This window comes from Molothrus aeneus, chromosome 1, assembly GCF_037042795.1.
Source record: "Molothrus aeneus isolate 106 chromosome 1, BPBGC_Maene_1.0, whole genome shotgun sequence".
NCBI lineage: Eukaryota > Metazoa > Chordata > Aves > Passeriformes > Icteridae > Molothrus > Molothrus aeneus.
Window position 1 is genome coordinate 54,921,047 of NC_089646.1, and position 21,350 is coordinate 54,942,396.

General features: G+C 36.6%; 1 protein-coding gene across 4 annotated transcripts in view; it reads left to right on the forward strand.

Moving 5' to 3' along the window:
- The window catches only part of VPS41 (VPS41 subunit of HOPS complex), a 113,808-nt gene that overhangs the window by 86,848 nt on the left and 5,610 nt on the right, over positions 1 to 21,350 (forward strand). For all 4 annotated transcript variants that reach the window (XM_066557338.1, XM_066557355.1, XM_066557346.1 and 1 more), the window contains 12 exons: positions 1,469 to 1,561; positions 2,067 to 2,194; positions 3,081 to 3,225; positions 4,508 to 4,549; positions 4,657 to 4,707; positions 5,868 to 6,005; positions 8,831 to 8,885; positions 9,912 to 10,052; positions 11,526 to 11,662; positions 18,090 to 18,189; positions 18,982 to 19,026; positions 20,473 to 20,552. In XM_066557338.1, the coding sequence (XP_066413435.1) occupies positions 1,469 to 1,561; positions 2,067 to 2,194; positions 3,081 to 3,225; positions 4,508 to 4,549; positions 4,657 to 4,707; positions 5,868 to 6,005; positions 8,831 to 8,885; positions 9,912 to 10,052; positions 11,526 to 11,662; positions 18,090 to 18,189; positions 18,982 to 19,026; positions 20,473 to 20,552 (1,155 nt within the window). The remainder of the gene's footprint in view (positions 1 to 1,468; positions 1,562 to 2,066; positions 2,195 to 3,080; positions 3,226 to 4,507; positions 4,550 to 4,656; positions 4,708 to 5,867; positions 6,006 to 8,830; positions 8,886 to 9,911; positions 10,053 to 11,525; positions 11,663 to 18,089; positions 18,190 to 18,981; positions 19,027 to 20,472; positions 20,553 to 21,350) is intronic.

A 21,350-nucleotide genomic window follows, 5' to 3' on the forward strand; every position in this document is an offset into this window, starting at 1 on the left:
ACACATATATTGTGCTTGCGTGATCAGGTTCTGGTAGTGGGAGTGCTACAGTAGTGGCTTCTGTGAGAAGCTGGCAGAAGCTTCCCCCATGTCCATCAGAGCCAATGCCAGCCAGCTCCAGGATGGACCTACTGCTGGCCGAGATCAAGCCCATCAGGAATGATAGGAACACCTCTGGGATAACAGATATAAAAACAAAGAAAAAAAGTTATTGCACAGTTGTAACTGTGACCAGAGAAGAACTGAGTTGGTAATATGAGATACAAATACAACTTTGCACAGTTGTAAATACAATATTGCACAGTTGTAACTGTGACCAGAGAAGAACTGAGTTGGTAATATGAGATACAAATACAATTTTGCAGACACTAAGGTCAGGGAAGAAGGAGGACGAGGTGGTGATCCAGGCACCAGAGCTGAGATTCCTCTGCAGGCCATGGTGAAGACCATGAAGCAGCTGTGTCCCTGCAGCCCATGGAGGACAAAGGGGATGCAGAGATCCACCTGCAGCCTGTGTAGGAGCCCATGCTGCAGCGGACTGCGCCTGAAGGACTGCATCCAATGGAAGAGTGGCCCAGATTGCAGCAGTTCATGGGGAACTGTTGCCCATGGGATGGATTCATGTTAAAGAAGTTTGTGGAGAGCTGTCTCCTGTGGGAGGGACCCCACACTGGAGAAAGGGAGACTCCTCTACCTGAGCAGCAAGAGGAGCAATGTGTGATGAGCTGACAATCATTCTCTGTCAATCAATACCCATTCACTGTCTCGCTGTGTTTCTGGAGTGAAGGAGGTAGAGCCTAGGAAGGAGGAATGGATGAGGGAAGGTGTTTTTGAGATTATTTCGCTTCTTATTATCCTGCTCTGGTTTGGTTATTAAAAAATTCAATTACTGTCCAAAATGTGAGTCTGTTTTGCTATGATGGTATTTGGTGAGGGATCCCTGGATCTTATCTTAACCCATGAACCCTTCGTTATATTTTTTCTCTGTCAAGTTGTGGAGGGAAGTGAGAAAGTGGCTTTGTTGGGTGCCTGGTGTCTAGTCAGGGTCAATCCAATCCAACACATTTTTCAGCTAATGAATCCTTATACCTTTTTACAAGGCTAAGACTTAACAAAATGGATTTTTAAAACATTCTTGTTTTGAGGGGTCTTTTATGGGTTTTGTTTTCTAATTGACTACTGGTCTCTTAAGGACAATGGCTGATTCTCCTATTCTAATTAGTATCTTGCCACCTGTCTCTCAAATGATAGTTCTTTCAAGTCAGTTATAAAATTCCAGTGTGTATAATCCTAAAGTAAATAACTTCTGAGTGCTGCTTACAAGTATGAGTTTATAAGGTTTCCAGTGATTACCAGGGGCCATGTTTTGTGTATAGCCTTGTTCTTTTGTTTCACAACATTTTTTTCAGTGTACCAGGATGTTACATGTCATTCACCATCTGACACTTTGTTCTCTTTGTTCCTATAGGCAATTAGTCGTTACTTGCCAAGACGAGATCCAGTTTTGAAGCCTCTGATCTATGAAATGGTCCTGCATGAATTTTTGGAAAGTGACTATGAGGTACTGCAGCCTGATGTGTTCCACATCAATGTGTCCCATAGTTATTGCCAGCCAAATACCCTTAGCATTGAAGAATTCTGACAGCAAATTCTCTGATGTATTCAAACAGATTATCAGTGCACAGTTCCACAATAATGACAATATTTAAATGTTGAATTTTAATTTTAAGAGAATAAATAGACTGTTCTTCAAAGCATGTGAATACTGTAAGATTGATTATTTATTAGACTGTTATTTTTAGGTTTTTTAATGTAGCATAAGTGGTTGAGGTGATGCACAAAGCCTACAGCACCTGAAAGAGACTCAGCTTCATGAATCATAATAACATTGTCCTAAGAAGGAAAAAATCTGTGTTCTGTACTGTACATGTCTGTGGGCACATGAAACTTCCTTAAAGGTTAAGGGACAGCAGGTGTCATCTCAGAGGCTTAGCTGAAGCTTTGATGTTTTGAAATGCTCCTTAGGCCATTCTTTGTATTTCTGTTACAATCTCTTATACGTTTAGGGGTTTGCAACGCTAATAAAAGAATGGCCTGGAGATCTGTACAACAACACAATCATAGTTCAAGCTGTAGTGGATCACCTGAAGAAAGATCCACAGAACAGGACTTTGCTACGAACACTTGCAGAATTGTGAGTACAGTTTTAAACTCCTGTTACAAAAAGTACACTTAAAATAGTGTACTGCAGTTTATTCGTATTTGTTTAGCTCTCTTCTTTGCTGCGTCTACAGAGTGTTGGCTTTCTCTCCTCTCCACTCTGCTGATTGCACAGCTTAGCAATTCTTTACCCTTCCTTGTAATGTTCACATCGAGTATAGAAGCAAATAGTTAAGCATGAGATTGGATTTCCAGTTCCTCTTTCTAAAGTAAATAACTAACATTCCTCTACATGCTGTCAGAGGAAACCTCTTCTCTGAAGTGCACATTTCAGAATTACCCATGTAAAAATAAAATGGTGGGGGATTTTGCCCACTATTTAAGAAGTAGTGTATTTAGGATTACTGCATGGATGGAAATATGTGACTGGAAAATGTGCCAAAACTGATCTGATTCTTAGTCACTTCGTACAGGGATAAAGCTCTTTGAGTTTCTCAGCCTGATCACTGTGTTATTTTCTCACTGCATCTTTGAAGAAAGAAGAATTACTGTCTATTGCTATGTTACAATCTGTCCAAAAGTTCTAAGAGAACAATGTTTTTTAAGCTCTGAAGAGTGTTCCAGTTGGTTTCCAAGAATTGAAACGCTAGCATTTTGTGTGTCTTCCCCTGTGAGTTGAAAATGGAGAATGAAAATGCAGAAAACTGCAGGTCCAAACACAAATGAAGGCAAATATAAATAGAGGTGAAATTAATGTTGCCTGATGTTTATTTCCCCTTACAAAAATGAATCACAGGTCTGTTTGGATATTTATAAATTCAAGTTTTACATACTAGAGTATGTTTATATTTTCTCTCGTAAATGATTTTCCTACTTTTAAGTATGTAATATTACATGTTTTATAATCCTGTTTCTATCAGGTACACTTACGATCAGCGCTATGGCAGAGCCCTAGAAATCTACCTAACTCTAAGGCATAAAGATGTCTTCCAGTTAATCCACAAGCACAATCTCTTCAGTTCTATCAGAGACAAAATTGTTCTGCTCATGGATTTCGATTCAGAGGTATAATGATCCTAATGATTTTATATTCACTTTCCTCTAAATACAATTTAACAGATTAAAAGTAAATTATCTATAGATGATGTTGAGGCAGAGAGTGTGTTTACTACATCTGGATACGTTCTGAGATAAGGAAGATTGTTTGCCTAGATCGCAAAATAATTGACCCAAGGATTATTTTTTTCCTTCATATTTCTATTTCTGTTTCCTTTCTATTTCCATTTGTCACTCTCAGTGAGAAAAGTGAGTGTCCGCATTATTTGAGAACATTGTTGTGGTTCAAGTCACAACATTGAATATCATTTCACACAGAGTATCATTTCACCATGTTATTCTTTCTGTATTTTGAATCAAATAATGGTATTAATAAGCCAAAGAAAGGAGATAGTGAATTTATTTAAGCATATATTAAATGAACTTGCCATTTCCTTTCACCACAGAAAATTAATCTGTTTCTGAAATTTCACAAGGTTATCAACCTTAATTCCAAAAATCAGGAAGTGTTTATTCCATGCTGAATTCTACCTTCTTTCTTTCCAGCTGGCTTTAAAATCCGAGCAAATTAATTTTGGTGTGATCACTGGGAAGATAACCAAGTAGATCTCTTTTTCAGTGCAATAGTTGTTTAAGCGCTGTAGCTAAAATATGGATCTCTACTGTTGGTGATCATCTTTAGTATGCCCATGTTTCTCCATTCATGGAGGAAAAAAAGTATAATTTTTGTTTAATTCAATAGAATAAGTAGTATCAGGAACCTGTGGTTTGGGATTTTGTGAAAGTGAAGCAAAAGTTTGCTCTTGAAAGAGGAAGCGGAACCTGAATCCTGGTGGCCACTTGGCTTACATGGTCTTGTCTGCTGGATTAATGGTATTGGTCTCCAGGTAGTTTGGAGGAATCCAATTGTGAGGCAGGTTGAATTGTGTGTTTCTTACATAGTCATCACCCTGCAATTCTCTTTTGAGATGGAACAAATGGTATGTCTACATCGTTTGGCAATAGCTTTTTGTGACTGATGGTGATTCAGTGGGCATACTTCACCTGCAGTGTAGGTGCACAGCATTTACTGCTATTAATGAGGGAACTTAGGAGAAGTATTCTGGAAGAATACTGCGATGCTGTGCTGTCAGGATATGCTGGTGTTATGTAAATTGCCCTCTGAATTTCTGTTGCTGAAAAGAGTAGGTCTGTCCATCTGACACCTGTCCATGAATAAGCATAATACTGTATAGAGGGTAAGAAAATATGTGTGCCTGTTACCTACTTGAGTTCTCTTTCTCTGTTGTAGAAAGCAGTAGACATGTTTTTGGATAATGAAGATAAAATTTCTGTGAGTATAACAAGTTCATGGCATGGCAGTCCAATGCTAGCTTTTATGACCTGTCCTTTTTCCAGTCTTGTAAATGTGATGTTTATCACAGGTTTGTTTTGTTTCAGATTGACAGAGTTGTTGAAGAGTTAGAAAACAGGCCTGAGTTACAGCATGTGGTAAGTATTCCTGTATTCTGTTGATTTGAAGTTGAGCTGAGTAAACTCTTGGCTGGACATACCTTTTACATGTGTGTTTATCTTGTCAAAGTGAACCTGACACTGAAATGTCTTGAATCATCAAAGTGGCTACTTCTGCCAATTTCCTCTTTAGCATAGCCATAACTTCTTCACAGTTAGATGTGTACCTGTGAGAATTTGATAACATAATGCAGGCTTATTAACATCTCCTTATAGCATTGTAGGCACTTTTCTTTCCTGGTCAATTACTTCTTGTTTTTATTCCTCCTTTTTCCCTACCCAAAAATGAGATTGGTTGGTGGGTGCAGCTCTAAAATACATTTTGCTGATCCATAGAGAAAGTGAATTGCTTGTTTTTCTGGAGCTGTAACTTCATACACTGTTGAATTGTTTTTGTTTGTACAGAATAACAGTACCACTGTAATCACGTAATATGTGACTGTGGGCTTGGGCTGTATTAGAGAGGGAAGTTTAACTTGCTGCTGATTACAGATAGGGCTCAGGTGTTCATCTGGTGACGAGATGATTTATGGGTTAGAGATCTGATTATGGGAAGCAGATCTATGAAAAGTGCAGTCCACAGCCTAAGAGCTTTGCAAAGGCAACTGACAGGACTGTCAGTTTACAGAAGGGATGCATACAGAGGAAGGCAACAAAGATGGTGAATGGTCTAGAGGAGAAGCCACACAAAGAGCAGCTGAGGTCGCTTGGTTTTGTTCTGCCTGGAGAAGAGGAGAGTGAGGGGAATCCTTGTAGCATTTACACTTTCTTCACAAGGGAAGCATCAGCAGGCATAATCTCTTCTCCATTGACCTGTGACAGGACCTAAGGGCAGCATGAAGCTGTGTCAGGGGAGGTTTAGGTTAGATATTAGGAAAAGCTTTGCCCACTACAGTGACTGCGCACTGGAATAGTCTTCAACTCTGGGGAAGTGGTCACAGCATCAAACCTATCTGAGTTCAAGAAGCATTTGGACAATGCTCTCAGGAACATGGTGTGGTTCCTGGGGCTGTGCTGTGCAGGGCCAGGAGTTGGAATTTGTTTATCTATGTGGGTCCCTTCCAACTCAGGAGTTTCTATTATTCCATTAATAATATTGAACAAGTGAGTTTGAATTCTGATTCTTTTTTGATTCCTAGTATTTACACAAGCTTTTCAAAAGAGACCACCATAAAGGCCAACGATATCATGAGAAACAGATCAGTCTTTATGCTGAATATGATCGACCAAACTTACTTCCATTTCTCAGAGACAGCACACACTGCCCACTGGAGAAGGTAAGCCCCAAAAATCTAAGCATAAGTCCTTGATTTTTATTAAGGTCCTGGTCTGTAGCTTGTAGTCTTGTGAATTTCAAGCCGTGTCTGGTACTGCCCTCTACTGCCAATATGAGGGATCCTTTAAGTTTGTGACCATCACCTGCAGTTTGGTTTGCAGAGCTGATGACACCTGAGACTTCCCTCTCTCAGCTCACAGGGCAGGAATTGATGGGTATTTTTAATGCAGAAGTTCTGACTACAGTTCTAGCTACAACATATCTACTCATCAGTGCTTAGCCTGACTGAACAGTAGGTTATGGGTTCAAGAAATTGACAATCATTTTGCCAAATCTAGGAGCTGTCAGTGTTAGATCTTGAAAAACCAGTAGCTGTAACTGTAGTTATTCTATCTTTTTATTGTAAGGCCATAAGTTCCTGTTGAATAATATACACAATATACATCACTGAACTAACAGGGCTAAAAGTATTTTGTCTTTGTAATTTGGCTAATACACTTGAGGTTTTACAGAGTACCAGGTTTCCATCTTCCTTCCTTGCTCTTTCTTGCCAAATTACAAAATGCATAAATGTAAGGCCAATCTTGAGTTGTTTGCCCTGCCTGAATTAATGTGAAACAAATGGAAATTCTAAGTTTTCCGGTTTAGATGGGTCAGTATTTTATTATTTGTATTTGTTGCTGTTAATGGCTGAGCAGAGCAGACCTTGCCTATCCATATGCAGCTATAATGATGACACAGTAGAGTAGTTTTCAAGTGTAATATTGAATGTTGTATTACATGGTTAACATTCCAAAGAAAACTAGTACTGTTCCTGGTATGTCTCTTGTTTTGCATGCTTTTGTCTACTGGAAAATACGTTCTTTTATTATTATACATTCTTAGATTGGAGAATTGGGATTTGTAGAAACCATTATCTGAAACTCGATTGACTAGTTTAGGCAGTGAGCCTGAGAGGTTTCCAGCCAGAAACTTTGGTCTACAATATTGGCTTACTTGTTTTAATTTTATGATTCTTAGTTTCTGCCTTATGTGTTATTCATGTGATCATGGTTTTATGTATAAAACCTTACCTGCATTTTTGTTTAATTTTGAGGCAAATTAATTTTAGTTATTGCACGTCCAGCCTCCTATCTTTAGTGGCAGGTGGTGCAGAAAAGTGCTGTGTGAAAGTGATGCTCATTGCTGGCATTGCTTTGCTGAAGATACAGGCTTTGAGCAAGAATAGGTCAGAGACCCATCAGCTTCTGGAACGTGTGGTGCAGTAATCACCAAAGGCAAGAGAGAATGTCAGAAAAAATGTGTAATTCTAACTTTAATGTTAAAATGTTAACATCTTTCAGTAAGAAGCTAAGGAAGAGACAAAAAGATACTATTAATTCTGTAATTATACTTCTTACCATGCATGCTGTATAGTAACACTTCTTGTGACATACAGATCTTTGCTCTAAGAAATTGAAAAGAGGACTAAGAATTTCCCAGTTTCTGCTATTTTCACTTCCTGTTAAGCAAGTTCCAACACAGTGTGTAAATTGCAAAAAGCAATTTCTGTTAGAAAAAAAAATCTGCTCTTTTTATTGTTCTAATGAAATTATAAACTCATCAAGAAGAAATAATTTGTGCTCTCTAGAAGTAAGCCACTTTTAGTCAAGTGCAGTTTAGCAAACGTTTTAAAAATGAGCTGGAAGAGAAGTAGGAATGTTCCCTGTTTTCCTCTAGAGGGAGCATGACAGTCAGGAAATGGCAGTATCTAGAATTCCTGAATACCTGGTGCTTTGTAGTTTACTTTTTAAGTGGAGAGGAAAAAGAGGGCTGTCAGCTGTGTATATAACTTAATGTTATTCATACCTTCCTTCACCTGGAGTATCTAGTTGGTAATTTGCTTACCCCTAGCCCAAAATTTGTTGTCCATACCTCTAATCTTCATAGTAACCCTTCTGAAATAATGAGATTGGAAGGAAAAGTAAATTCCTACCTCATCTTTGATTGTAGCTATACTTTATGTATTTTAAACTTTGATTTCTAAGTGTGAAGGTTGGTGAACAGTTGTCTTTACAGGAGCACTATGAATCTTGAGTTTGCTTTCTGTTTCCAAATTGGAAACAGACATGGCATTGTTTATGGCATACCAGCCCTGCTGATTTCCTGTTACTACAAACTTGTTGGTAATCAGTTTGTTATTTTTTATAATTGTGCTGGTTTCCAACTACACACAGATTTCTGTAGCTGCTGAAGATACTTAGCCCTCAGGTCTTTAAACCTAATTTACAAGAAATGCTTTTTCCATATTCTTTCACATTTGTTATTTCGCATTGTCTTCTTGGTACAAATTTTGGAGGGCACTCTCTCTCCTGAAACCATTCTGGTTACCCTGAAGAGATTTTCAGCCTTGTGTTATTAATGAATGTCACGCACACTTCCATCACTAGAGACTACGTAAGTCTGCCCACAGGAAGCAAGTCTTGGTAGTAGATAACCTTAATGTTTTGTGTTAACCAACTTTTGGAGGGAGAATAAGGAAGTTGCCAGTAGAATTAAAGGCAGAGATTGACATAGTCCAGACTGAAGTACCTGTTCTGTCCCCAGATTTATTCAGTCTCAGAGAATTATTTTAAAGAGAGTCATGGAAGTGACAGAGTTTCTCTTCTTAATTAAGGCCAGAGGACTTGGCAGTGCTTATTAAGGGAGCTGCGTTCCTGTCAAAATGAATAATGTAACTACATAGAAAAATCACTTCAAGCTTCTTGCAGCATTTGTGATCAATAAAATTTCATGTTGCATGGTTTCCGTATATTCTCTTCTCTCTTCTCTTCCCTTACATTCAAGGCTCTTGAGATCTGCCAGCAGAGGAACTTTGTAGAGGAGACAGTCTATCTTCTGAGTAAGTAACTCAGAATAAATAACTGTGATCAATTACAACACTTTTAGATTTGTAATAAAGTTTATGGTATGAAGATATATTGTCTAATATCTAAACCAAATAACATGACTTAGAAAATAAAACAAAGCACTGGATGGATATGATGTCTTAACTTCATATATTGTGTTACTTTGTTTTTTACTTGGTGTTCTTCTGGGGTTCTGGAAGCATTGCAGAGGCTATGGGGAGCAAGTTGGGTGGGGAGTTTTTTCTGATACATTCTCCAAGAGAAGAGTAATACTGATGGTTTTGAAAAGAGAGAATAAATTAAACAATTGTTTTATTCTAAATACATCTTAGAAGCTTGGTATTATTTTTTTGCTGAGATGAAAGATTTGCTTATGTTGCTTTCTATCATTTTTTCCATTAAGTTAGTTGTAAATTAACTCCTTCAGCTGGCCAAGAAATCTACCTCTGAATGAGAGGCATTGGAAGACTTATATGTATGTTTATGTATTAGTCATGAACAAAATAGTAAATATTTTTAAACAATGTCTGGTTCAGTAAGAAGAATATTTTGTGGACCATTTCAGTCCAGTGGAGAGTAAGATTTACTAATAAATTTATTTTGGAAATAGTTCATACTTTCTGCTACTTCTTCCTGTTTCCTCTTATTTTTCATGGGTGTAAGTTGTGCTATATTTACTGCAAATTAAGAGGGCTCATGTGGGCCCTTGAAGCTGGTATTTCACATTATAGTTTACATCTCTACACATACACACACTCCCCCTCATGTTAGATGTTGCTTCAGTTCAGAACCCCAAAAAAGACCCAACACATCCTTGAGAAAGCCTCCAGGCCCCAGTCCAGCAAACTGCTCCAAGCACTTATTCATATTATACTGATTTGCATTCCTACATCTGAATAGACTAGATTGGGTCTTAGTTGAATTAGTCTGAGTCAACTTCAGGCTTAGAAAATTCTTATTGGAAGAGCACTGAACATGATGAGCAATTAGCATTTATAGTCTCTTATTTTTCCTTCCAGGCAGAATGGGTAATAGCCGCAGTGCCTTGAAGATGATAATGGAAGAATTGCAAGATGTAGATAAAGCTATTGAATTTGCCAAGGAACAAGATGATGGAGAACTTTGGGAAGATCTCATTTTATATTCTATTGACAAACCACGTAAGTGGGATAGTTTCTGGGAAGCTTGCATGTGTGTAATGCTTTTGCAAATAAAGGATTGAATTATTCACATGTATGTTAGAGAACGTGTTTTTGTATGGTCAGGGAAGTTTTCTAGTTTGTGAAGGACAACACAGCTGTCCTACTGTGCATAAAAACTTGCAATAAGGCAGTGTGAGGGTATGCTACACAATGAATAATTAGAGGCTTAACATTGAATAAGCTCTGCATAATTATGTCCTTAATGATAAATCAAGGGGACAGTAGTGCTTTTAGTTTAGTGGAATGAGACTTCATTTTTAGACAGCCTCAAAACACAGTCTGCAGGTTTGATGAGGATTTTGCATACTATTTTATTACAACTGCTTCCCTTCGAGATTCTGAAAATGAAAAGCCTACACCTTTCTTCCCTCAGTAAAACAACTAATTTATTTTTTTCTGTGTTACAAAGGTAAGATTGGTAATAGTGAGTGCATTTTGCCTTTCATTCATTATATGAATAGCTACTCCAAGTTAAAAGGTTAGATGGACTCAGAAACAGAAGCATCACTGTTGTCAAGGAGGCAGATTCAAAGTTCAAATGACTAAGAAAACAGAGAATTTTCTTAACTATCTACTCCACGGGTTTTTGCAAGCTCTTCTGGGGCTTTAAATCAAGACTGTAAAGTCTCTTTTGGGACCTCTTTTCTAGGGAATTGAGAGTCTTGTAGAATTAGTGTCAGAATATGTATCTTTTCATCCCTTGGTTGCTAATTTTGAAAGGAAGAAGTGACCAGAATCTTTTAAACCTCAAGAAGAATGGCATTCTCAAATTTCCCATACTTGAATGCATCACTAAAGTCAGTGACACCTTTAGAGCAAAAGGGACTCAAAGCATACAAAATTCTCTCAGTAACTCTATGTAACAGTTTCTGCCTGTGTGCAGAGCAGCTCTACTGATATTCCTCAGTTGTGGGGGTTGAAGGAAAAACACAGCCTTGAGTCATCATTCTGGTTTTTTTTTACCCAGATGCTCTTCAAAGAGCAAAAGACTTCTATCATGTCGCTCTCACCAATGATTAGAAACACATTGAAATCAGGTTAGGTGCTTGAAAGTTTGTTCTTATACCCTGGAACTGGGAATGGAATTACCACATAAAGTAGTTATTAGTTAGTAGTTAAACACTATTTGTTTGAGTGCTCTTTTTATTGAATCAAAATGCATTATTTACTTGTGAGTTTGTGCTGGAGACTCAGTTACAACTGTGCTGAATACGCTGAAAGTTCTGTAAGTTGCCAGACTCTATCTTCCTCACTTTTCCAAAGGCTTCTATTCAGGTAAATACAGCTGCAAGAAACATACAAAGACTGTAAAAGAGACTTAGTGCTTTCACTTATTAGAGAACTGTCAAGTAGCTTGTCACCATAGTATCCTTTAATCAGGTATTGTGCTGGATTGTTTTTCTTAATTTCTTTGCCTCTTATTTTTCACAGCTTTTATTACTGGTTTGTTGAACAATATTGGAACCCATGTTGATCCTATTCTTTTGATCCACCGCATTAAGGAAGGCATGGAGATTCCTAATTTGAGAGACTCACTAGTGAAAATTCTTCAGGACTACAACTTGCAGGTAGATGTTGCATTCTTCATGGGATACTAATTTTCAGAGAGACAGCAAACTGTCTTTGTCATTGAACAGCACAAGAAATTGCTATCGTGATTTGTTCAGTCATTGGTCATGGACATTGTGGGCCCACACAAAACTGACAGAAATAGCGGAAATTTGATAAGATTTCTTGATGGCATCTAGCCCTTCTAAATGTCTTCCACACTGTAGAAGCCTGGTGGGTAAGTAGAACTGGAAGCATCTTGAGTGATTCAGCCTATTTTACACTGCCCAACTGGCTAGTATTGGAAAGTTTCATGACCAGTACTTCTCGTTCTGTTTCACGTGAATGCAGAAGCAGAATGGAGGCAGAATGCAACATGCCCTCACTGAAACATTCATCAGGTGTTAGAGTCATATGTTAAGTGTCATACTAACTGAAGGAAGATGAGTTTCTAAAATCAAATTCATGTCAGTGGTGCAGAATCAGTTGGTTAGAGCATGATTCTAATAATGCCGAGGTTGTAGGTTCAATTCCTGTATTATGGACTATTCACTTTAGAGCTGGACTCAGTGCTGCTTCCAACTCAGAATATTCTGTGCCTATGTTGCTGTTAATGCATTTTTTTTAAATGGACTGTTCACTGGATTATGGAAGTTCTTACCCCAGCATAATTATACAGATATGTGCAGTCCCCTGCATGATTGGTTCTGAGATATGTTTGTAAGAGCTTACAAGAAGTATATCTTTCAGTGTTCCCTGTAAGTAGCCAGCAGATTGTGTTGCACTGCATATTTTAAATCTCTCTCCTACAAAAGGAGTCACAAACTTGAATTCTCTGTTATGCTGTTCTCCATTGTTCTACTGAAAAATACAGATGCCTCCAGTGTGACTATGCAGAGTCCAAGAAAATGTAGCTCAGTAGGCAGCTGAAACTCTGATTTTCTGAGCCTCAAACATTTGTTCCCCATCTGCTATTAGTCTTTCAACATTTCAAGCAAACAGATGGACTCAATGGTTACATTACGGTCATGGCTGGTATCTTGCTAGGCCATATCTCCCTTCAGGGCAGGGTTTAAGCCTTTCTAAGGCTTTTCGATTATTTTATTTTTATGTGAACTTCAGATTATGACTTTGGCTATTTCAAAGAAACATTTTACATTTCTTCATCTCTCAACACTTGTAAATAGATACATGTTTGCATATAATGCATGTTTTAACATTACTTCAGGTTTTGACTTCATTGGGTGAAGTCCAAAGCTAGTATCCTTCCAAAATGAGGGATCACTAAATACCATGCTGCATTTCAACAGTTGCATGTTAATCTTGCTGCTGTCAGTACCACCATTGATCCTCCTGTTCCTGGATTCTCATTAAATCAAAATTTGTTGTGTTTTCAGGCAAACTGAGAAAGTGCTGTAAGCATAGCTACAGCTTTACACATATACAGAGTACATTGCATGGCTTCAGACAAAGCTGATGACATCAGTATGGTCATATTTTGGGGATGGAAATACAATTTCCATCCCCAAAATATGACAACAATTTTTTCTTCAAATACCTTTTAATAGAATTACTTTTGGAATAAAAGCATGTATTTAATCTTGAGAATGATATCTAAAATAATTTACTGTTAGCATTGAAATGATTCATGGATTTCAAATTAATTGATTTTGAAGTAGAGTTGGATAGCTCTAGGGCTAAAATTTAGATTTCATAGGGATAATAGAAATTAGCGAAGCTTAATGTAATTTGTGCTTGGGCTTTCTTGTATGATAGAAAAACATATAGCCCAAAAAAAGGCAATATTTCATTAGAGAAGTGTAAGTTATAGTTTAAAATAAGTCTGTTCCTTAAGTGTTACTGGCAACATGAAATGCACTGTTCATGAACAGATGGTATAGCTGCATTGAAATTTAGAGATCTTGTTGCTGGTCTTGCACACTCACCAAAGTAGCCAATTTTATAGAGGGACTCAAATTTTCTAGAGGGACTATTTTTGTTATTGCTGCCTCATTAGCTGTTTTAAAGCTAGTTCAAGTGTGTTTGTGTGATGTCTGGTCATACCTCTGCACATGTTGTGTAGGTTCATGCTGAGAAGTCACTGGCCTTTATTCTGGCTGGCAGAACTCTTGCTTTTGGTAGAAACCTCTTGATGTGTAGCATGGAGCATAAACCAGACATTTTGAACTCACTCAGAAATACAAATTTCATTGGCTAGGATTTTCTATATCTTCATATTTTTGGATCTCAAGCTCTGTATGCATATGTTTTATTGTTCTAATTTTCAAAGGCAAAAAGAATCTTGTGTTAGGATCCACGAAGGAGGAGTGCAGGTGGAAGGAGAACCTGTCTGCCTTTGACAGACTTTGTCCTTTTGAGAACAGTCCTTTTCATCCCAGCAAAACCAAGTAAATCAAACTGAGTGGCTACCAACGTATGTGTGACTCACAGTATGCATTAGAGAATCCAGCAAGAAAGTCTACTAATGCAAATTTTGTTGTAATTTTTTTTAATATGGACTCTTCCTTGAATAATTTTTTAATAATGTTGGCAGATTGCAGACTGATGGCTTCACTTAAAAAAACTGCTATCCACTAGATGAAATGCTGCCACTGCTCTATATGCTACTCTAAGCTCACATCAGCTGTGTGGTTAACCTTTGAAATCTGATCACTACCAACCAACCAAGCACAGCACTAAAGCAGAATTAGATATTGTTTTGGGCAAAAATAAAACATAGATCATGTGCAACTTTTTTCTGCAATTCTGCCATGAGGTTAAAACTGTGCACACTTCTAACTATTCCCCTAAGCAGAGAAATATTTAAGTGGTTTTTTGAATTGGAATTAAACCTTGAAGTGATTTTTTTGTTGTTTTTTTTTACCCATGAAGATAATTAATTTTGATGTTTTGTCTTTGACATTGTTTGAGTTAATGTATTAAAACCATAGTACATAATCAAATGACCCTGACTGTAATGTTGAAAGTTTATTTACTGCTGAAATAATGCTGATTTTAGTATTTATATGCAGTAACATTCACAAACAACAAAGTTATAGTTCTTTGAATTTTAGTAGGATAATATTTTATCAAATAAAGTGCAGTCTGAAGCTTTTTTACTGCTTCTGAAATCTACTTTGTTGCTGTCATAAATTTATAGATAAATTAGACAGGTTGTCTTAAAAAGAACCCTGCTTACTTATTAGAAATTACACATTCCTAGTGCATTTTTTAAGTGCAAATGAATCACCATTCTCCAGGTTTCTAAAGCATTGTATCACATATCTCCCAGAGAAGGCTGATAGTAAAATTTCCTTATTTGTAGAACTGTGAGTTAATTATAAGCCTGTTATGCTTTCCAAATCTATAAAATAGGTGTCTTTCAGCTTTGGTTTGTATCTGAATGAAATGTAGGAACTGCTTGTGGTATTGGAAGAGTCTTGTTTTAGAAAGAAATGCTTCATTTTTCACCCTTTCTATGTCATTTGTTAAAATAAATCTTTGAAAGGTGTTGGTTTTCTAAGACTCCTTTTCCCCTAGCTTTAAAGACAGAAGCAATTCGTTTAGATGTAGTACTTTGAGATTTTGTGCATTAGCCATTTTACTCAAACATTGACTTACTAGTTTGCACTTTGAACCTGCAGGAACTCTGATGGGTAACAGACATTAATCCATTCACAGAATTCACATCTATCCACTCATAATAGAATTTATGAACTAGAAGAACCTAATGACAATACAATGAATGCTGCTTGAAACAGCACCTGAAAAAATTGTTAGGTTATGAACTTGAACATAACAAAAAATGCTGTTCAGACACCTTGGAGGCACTAGAGGGCAAGAGGCAGCTTGCGCAGGGGGACATGTGCCTTTTGGCTGTAAAGACTAAAAATAATGTGTTTTTAATGTGGCAGTGATGCTATTTGAAAGAATTTAGTTAACTGGCCTTGAGAAACTTGGACTTCTTTGTGGGTTAGGCTGAATCAAGGCCTGAATTAATTCCCATAGTTTTGAGTATACCCTTTCAAAATAACTCCATACTGCAGTGCTTTTTTTTGTTTTCTTTAAAGATAATGTTAGGCTTGATTTACAAATGAAAATCAAGACTGTTACAATCAACTAGAATGGTTGGTGCCTAATATCTTCCCTAATATAGCCAGAAAACAAACTTTTTTCACAATAACAGTTTTGGTTTTAGCAATTTTCATTAATTTAATGAAAGGCATTATTTCTGACTAAAACTTCTTTCTGTAGGTGCATGATACTGTCATGCTTGTGCTCACAATTACATGCTTTTAAAGGATAAATAAAATTCAGTTTCATCCTCAATTCTGTTTCTTCTTGGAAAGTGGTTCCATCACAGATTGATGCCCAATGTCAGTTTTAACTAGTTCAACTTAACCTTAGGGTGCAGTTACCTATTTCTCTCCCCTTTAAAGCTCCCTCTCTCTGGACTCAAATTCCCTTTCCTTTACTTTCTGTAACTCTCAAATTACCCATTTTTGAGGTCTTCAAATAAATTTGTACAGAAGTGTTGAGAATTTATTACCCTGAGAATAGAAATTTTAAATTCTGCATTGCAATTTTTCCTTTTATATAATAATGGCTGCCTACTGTATTCCATTTCTAGCAAAATAAGGTCTGTCAGTCATTAAATGTGGTATGGAAAGATCTTAGTGCTGTTTAAATAATGGGAGAAAGTGCATATTTCTTAAAATATATGTTTGATCAGATATTTCTGTTACTCTTGGGTTTTAAGGCATCAAACAGTATTGAGGTTTTCCAGTGAGCTAGTGATGTCTGTTTTTTCCCTCTTCATTGTTCTTTCTTTTCAATGAATTTTTTCTATTAGCACACTGTATTTAATTAAGAAATGCTAGGACACACTTCCATCTTCCATTCTATCTTTGTTCTGCTTCTTTCATTTAACATGGTCACAGCACCAAGATTGTCAGAGTTCAAGAAACATTTCGACAATGTTCAGAGGCACTTGGTGTGATTCTTGGTGCTGTCCTCTGCAGGGCCAGGAGTTGGACTTGACACAGTCTCATTTAGTTGTCCTTGCTAAAAGTTTCTTGTATTTTTTTCAAACCTAGCAACATTTTTCTTTATTTAGAACAAAATTTTACCTTCTTTGTTGCCTTTGGATAAAGTTGGCAAGGGAAAGACATAGCCAGAATGTTCCTGAGATTATCAACAGATAAAAATTATTCATTTTCTAAGCGTTTGCCTTGTAGATCTGCATTTACTTGCTGGTGCTCTGAAATGTTTTATAACTCAATGTCTCCAATACTGGAAAAGTCTCATTCACCCACTGATATGCCCAATTTGAAATGCTCACAGTGTTACTCAGTGTTACTTTTTTTAATGTACTTCAGATTTGCAGTTTTATCTGCGTATCATTCTTAGCAATGTGTCCTTATTACTTCAGAATGTGTATGTGAAAAGGTACAGTTTTTGACAGTGTCCACCTGGCTGTAAAATCTATTATTGTATTTCTTCTTAGGTATTTGCATTAGCTGTATTTTGTACTGTCTTAGAATGCTCAGTATCTCCAGTAATACGAATGAGCAGAAGAAAGGAATGAACATTGCTTCTTTATACCTCTCTTTTAGTAGGGTTGATCACATTATAATTGACTGTGAGTATCTTTGGGAAGCAGTTTTCAAAGAAATTGTTGTCTTGGAAAACAAATTTCCAAACATCAGTTTGGGAGGAGGAAGAAAAAAGTCCAAAATACTTACTCGGGTTTGTTGTTTTTCCATACTTGCTCCATTAAGTATTGTGCAATAAGGTTCTGGATAATTGTTATGCCCTTGCTTCTTCTGTGTTTCAAAACCATTTCAGGCAATGACAGGTCAGTCTAATGAAAAATACCAAATAAGTCAAAAGGGAGCTGAGACTTTTGCTGAAGAGGAATGAACTAGGGACCTTTGGTTAGTTGCATAGACATTTAATGCTGCTTATTAAATGACTCTTCAGCAGGATATATGTTTGAACAAATGTATTTTGAATTGCAGTGTTTATGAAGATCTTATGATTATCAAATATCTTTTCTGAAGAAGACAGGAAAGATACAGGAAGAAGAATTTTGAAATGGTTTGGAAATTAATTCTATGGGGCACTGTAAAAATTCCTCTCTGTTGTTATTTTGTCAACACCATCTCATAGAAAGATGTTCATAATTATAATAATAGTATCTTTGTAAAGAATTCTATTTTTTGATGTTCGTTTTTGTTTTGTAGGGTTTTCGGGTTTTTTTGTGGGCTTTTCATTTAGGTAGAGGTGATAGCAACAAAAGGTTCCTCCTTTGCCTCCTTTATAATACCTTGAAAAGTTTTAAACATTCCTTGCACTCACTTTGGCAGCAGAGTGGTTAATTGTCAAGATGGTTGATATACCCATCTGTTCAACAACCACTGTCTTTTATGTTCTTTGCACCAACAGATCTTGCTGCGGGAAGGATGCAAAAAGATACTTGTTGCTGATTCTCTTTCTTTATTGAAGAAAATGCATCGAACTCAGATGAAGGGTGTTCTAGTGGATGGTGGGTACAGAGGAAACATGATGACTTTCAATATTTTAAAGACTATTTTACATAGACTGTTTATATACCTCCTAACTGTCTGCTTTGGAAGCTGCCGAAAAGCCTGCATTTTTTACCTTATCTGTAGAGTGTAGGAGGATACTAGGTGCTTTTCCCCTTTGCAGAGGAATTACTTGTATGTCAAAAACTACAAGACCCAGCATGCAGCTGTTTCTCTTGATCAGTCTCTGCATAGCTAGTAATGTATTGTGTCCTGCATTTCCTCTATAAAGGTGAAAATGCTGTTTAGTACCAACATGGACAATCAGATGGTAATAATCTGCAACCAAAGCAAAAGATACAAGAAGATTGCCAGAAACAGTTGAAAATATTTTGCAAGGTGCTAATGATGCATGTGAACAGCACTGTAATTCACACCAGCTGAGTGTTAATAGCCAGAGACAAAAGCTGACAGGACGGAGTACCAGGGCTTCTGCTCCAAAGTGCTGCAGAGTTAACAGCCACCTATCCCATGCTCCTTGTTTCAGTTTGCTTTTCATCTCTTCAGCACTGATCCTAAACAGCCTCAATCCTGCAGTTCTACCATCATCAAATCTAAATATTTATCATGTTGTTATTAGAAATGTTACTTCAATATTGCTCTTCAATTTTTAATAGATTGTTAGGCATCTTAAGTAAATGCTTTAGGGCCAAGCTCCATTTCTGTAATAGCAGTATGTTCATGCCTGCTTTATAAAAAGTAAACATGGAATTTGTTTACAAAACCTAATTTCCTTTTGTTCTGTTTTTCAGAGGAGAATATCTGTGAATCATGTCTGTCTCCAATACTACCTTCAGGTAGGATGCTTTTCTTGGGAAAAAAAAAAAAAAAAAGGAGGTTGTAAAATTTTTTTTTGTAAATTTTTTTAGTAGTATTTTAAGAGAAATTATTCATAAAAATGTGTAATCTCCTTTGGTGATCACTGTATAAATTTCAATCTCCTAGGCAAAACTTGCTTTTGAATTCTGACATGGGAGTGGAGTCTAATTGAACATTTTTTATTGTAGTAAACCCAGATATTCTTTCTTATTCAACTTTGTCTTCCTTATTTTCTGTTTTGATTACATGGAATTCAAGGCGACTTTTAATTCCATCACCATACATATTCTCAAAGATTATTAGAACCACAAACCTAAGGCACCAAATCTTGTCCACATCTGTTGGATTATTCACACTGAACTTGTAGACTAAAATTTTTTTGCACGTATTTTTTGTCTGAATGGTGGTGAGTTCTTGGCTTCAGTCATGGGTGCCACATTTCCAACATCTTAAAACCAACTAGCTTTAGACCAAAGTTGGTTTAGCTTAAAACCAACTACCTTCTAAAGTTAGTTGTGAAAATAGAAATTCAGGATGTTATTTCAGAGATTTTCATTCTTCAAAGCAACAATAGTCCAGAAATATCAATATAGTTGTTGGGTGTCTTAAAAAGAAGTAGTTTTACCAAGAGAATATCTGTTGTGGCCTGTTAAAGCAAGAATATATAACACAAAACATATGTACAGACATTTATTTGTTTTCTAGGGGTTAACAGCCTGATAGAATCACTTACAGTTAATCTGGTTTCTACCATTTTTCACTTAAATAAATAAATAAAAACAACTATACTGGGATCATGTGTAGCAATATACAGACAAGGAGAATCTGGCAGAATTGAATGTGCTAGCACTTTGAAGTATGTGTGTTGAGGTGAAAAGAGCCAAAGTAGAATGCAAATGATGCTTGTGAGTGAGATGGTTATTCTTTAGATATGTGGATGTTGTATTAAGGGTTCTAATTTGGCTAAATATTCATTTGAGAATGAAAGCTCACATCATGCACTTAGGCAGCTTGTTGCCAAATTTCAGGATCATGGCGGGCAGTGCAGGCTCTAGAACTGCTCCGTGTTCTGGTTCTCTTCACACTAGTGCAAGAATTTTTCTGCTATCTTTTCTTCAAAGCAGCTGCATTATTTGGTGGTAGTTTACTCTTCTCCCTGCCCAAATTTAGCATGTAGCATATATTGAGATGAAAAATTCCTGATAGGGAGGTATACAGTATCTAAGCCACAGAAAAAATTTATTTGTAACTCCATCACTGGCACACGTTTCCTGAAACAATCACTCTTAGTGGTTTCTATGAATGAGTCAGAATAATTTTGAAATTATTTTGAGAGATGTTACTTGAAGTTTCTCTGTGTATGACAGAATGTGCTAAATCATTTGTTTCATAGTCCTGTTGAAATTTGTTTTTCTGTTTCCCAGATGCATCCAAGTCCTTCAGTGTGGTAGTGTTCCACTGCAGACACATGTTTCACAGAGAGTGCCTACCTGTATCTAACACAGTAAGGAATTAGCTTAATATGTCTGACACCTTTGCCAAAGATAAAGTGACACATTTTCTTTTGTCAGCTGTGGAGAAGGGCATGGGTCTATGAGGAATTGTATGATTATAGGCATAACTTCTGATGATGCCACATAGTTGTATGTGACCAAGAAAAGGGAGTTTAAAGATACCTCAACTAAAGTTCATCCAATGTAAAAAGAAATCACTACTGTTTGAACAGTATTTTATCACTTTCTGCAATCAGAATATATAATGCAAATCTGAGACATACAGGGAATACAGTCTCTCTAATTTTTAAATTATTTTCCATTCCAGCTTTTACTTTAACTAAACATACTCAAAGATGAGAATAAAGGTATTTTCTCAAGTGAACCATATTAAATGATATCTTCTGACCTGGAAGACAAAAATCAGTCATTTCAGAGTGAATATTTAAATATCTTTGTAATCATCCTTATGGTCAAAACATTGTTTTCTTTGTAAGTTATTTGGGGGTTTGGTTTGTTTGTTCAATTAACACAAAGCAAAAGATAACTTCTAGATATAACAGGTTTTAAATATAGGAATGAAAGCATTCAAATGGTAACAAAATCACATAGAAAATTAAATGTAAGTCTTTAAGATTCTGTATCTATCTCTGAACATTAACATGTAGTGAAAAAATAGCTTTAGTGAATCACTTCATCTGTAAGTAAACAAAGTGCTTATAACCATATGGTACAGCATGGATATTTAAATATGTTAGGAAAAGCTGAATGTATTAGATCATTTGTACAAGAAAGTCCAACAACTAGTA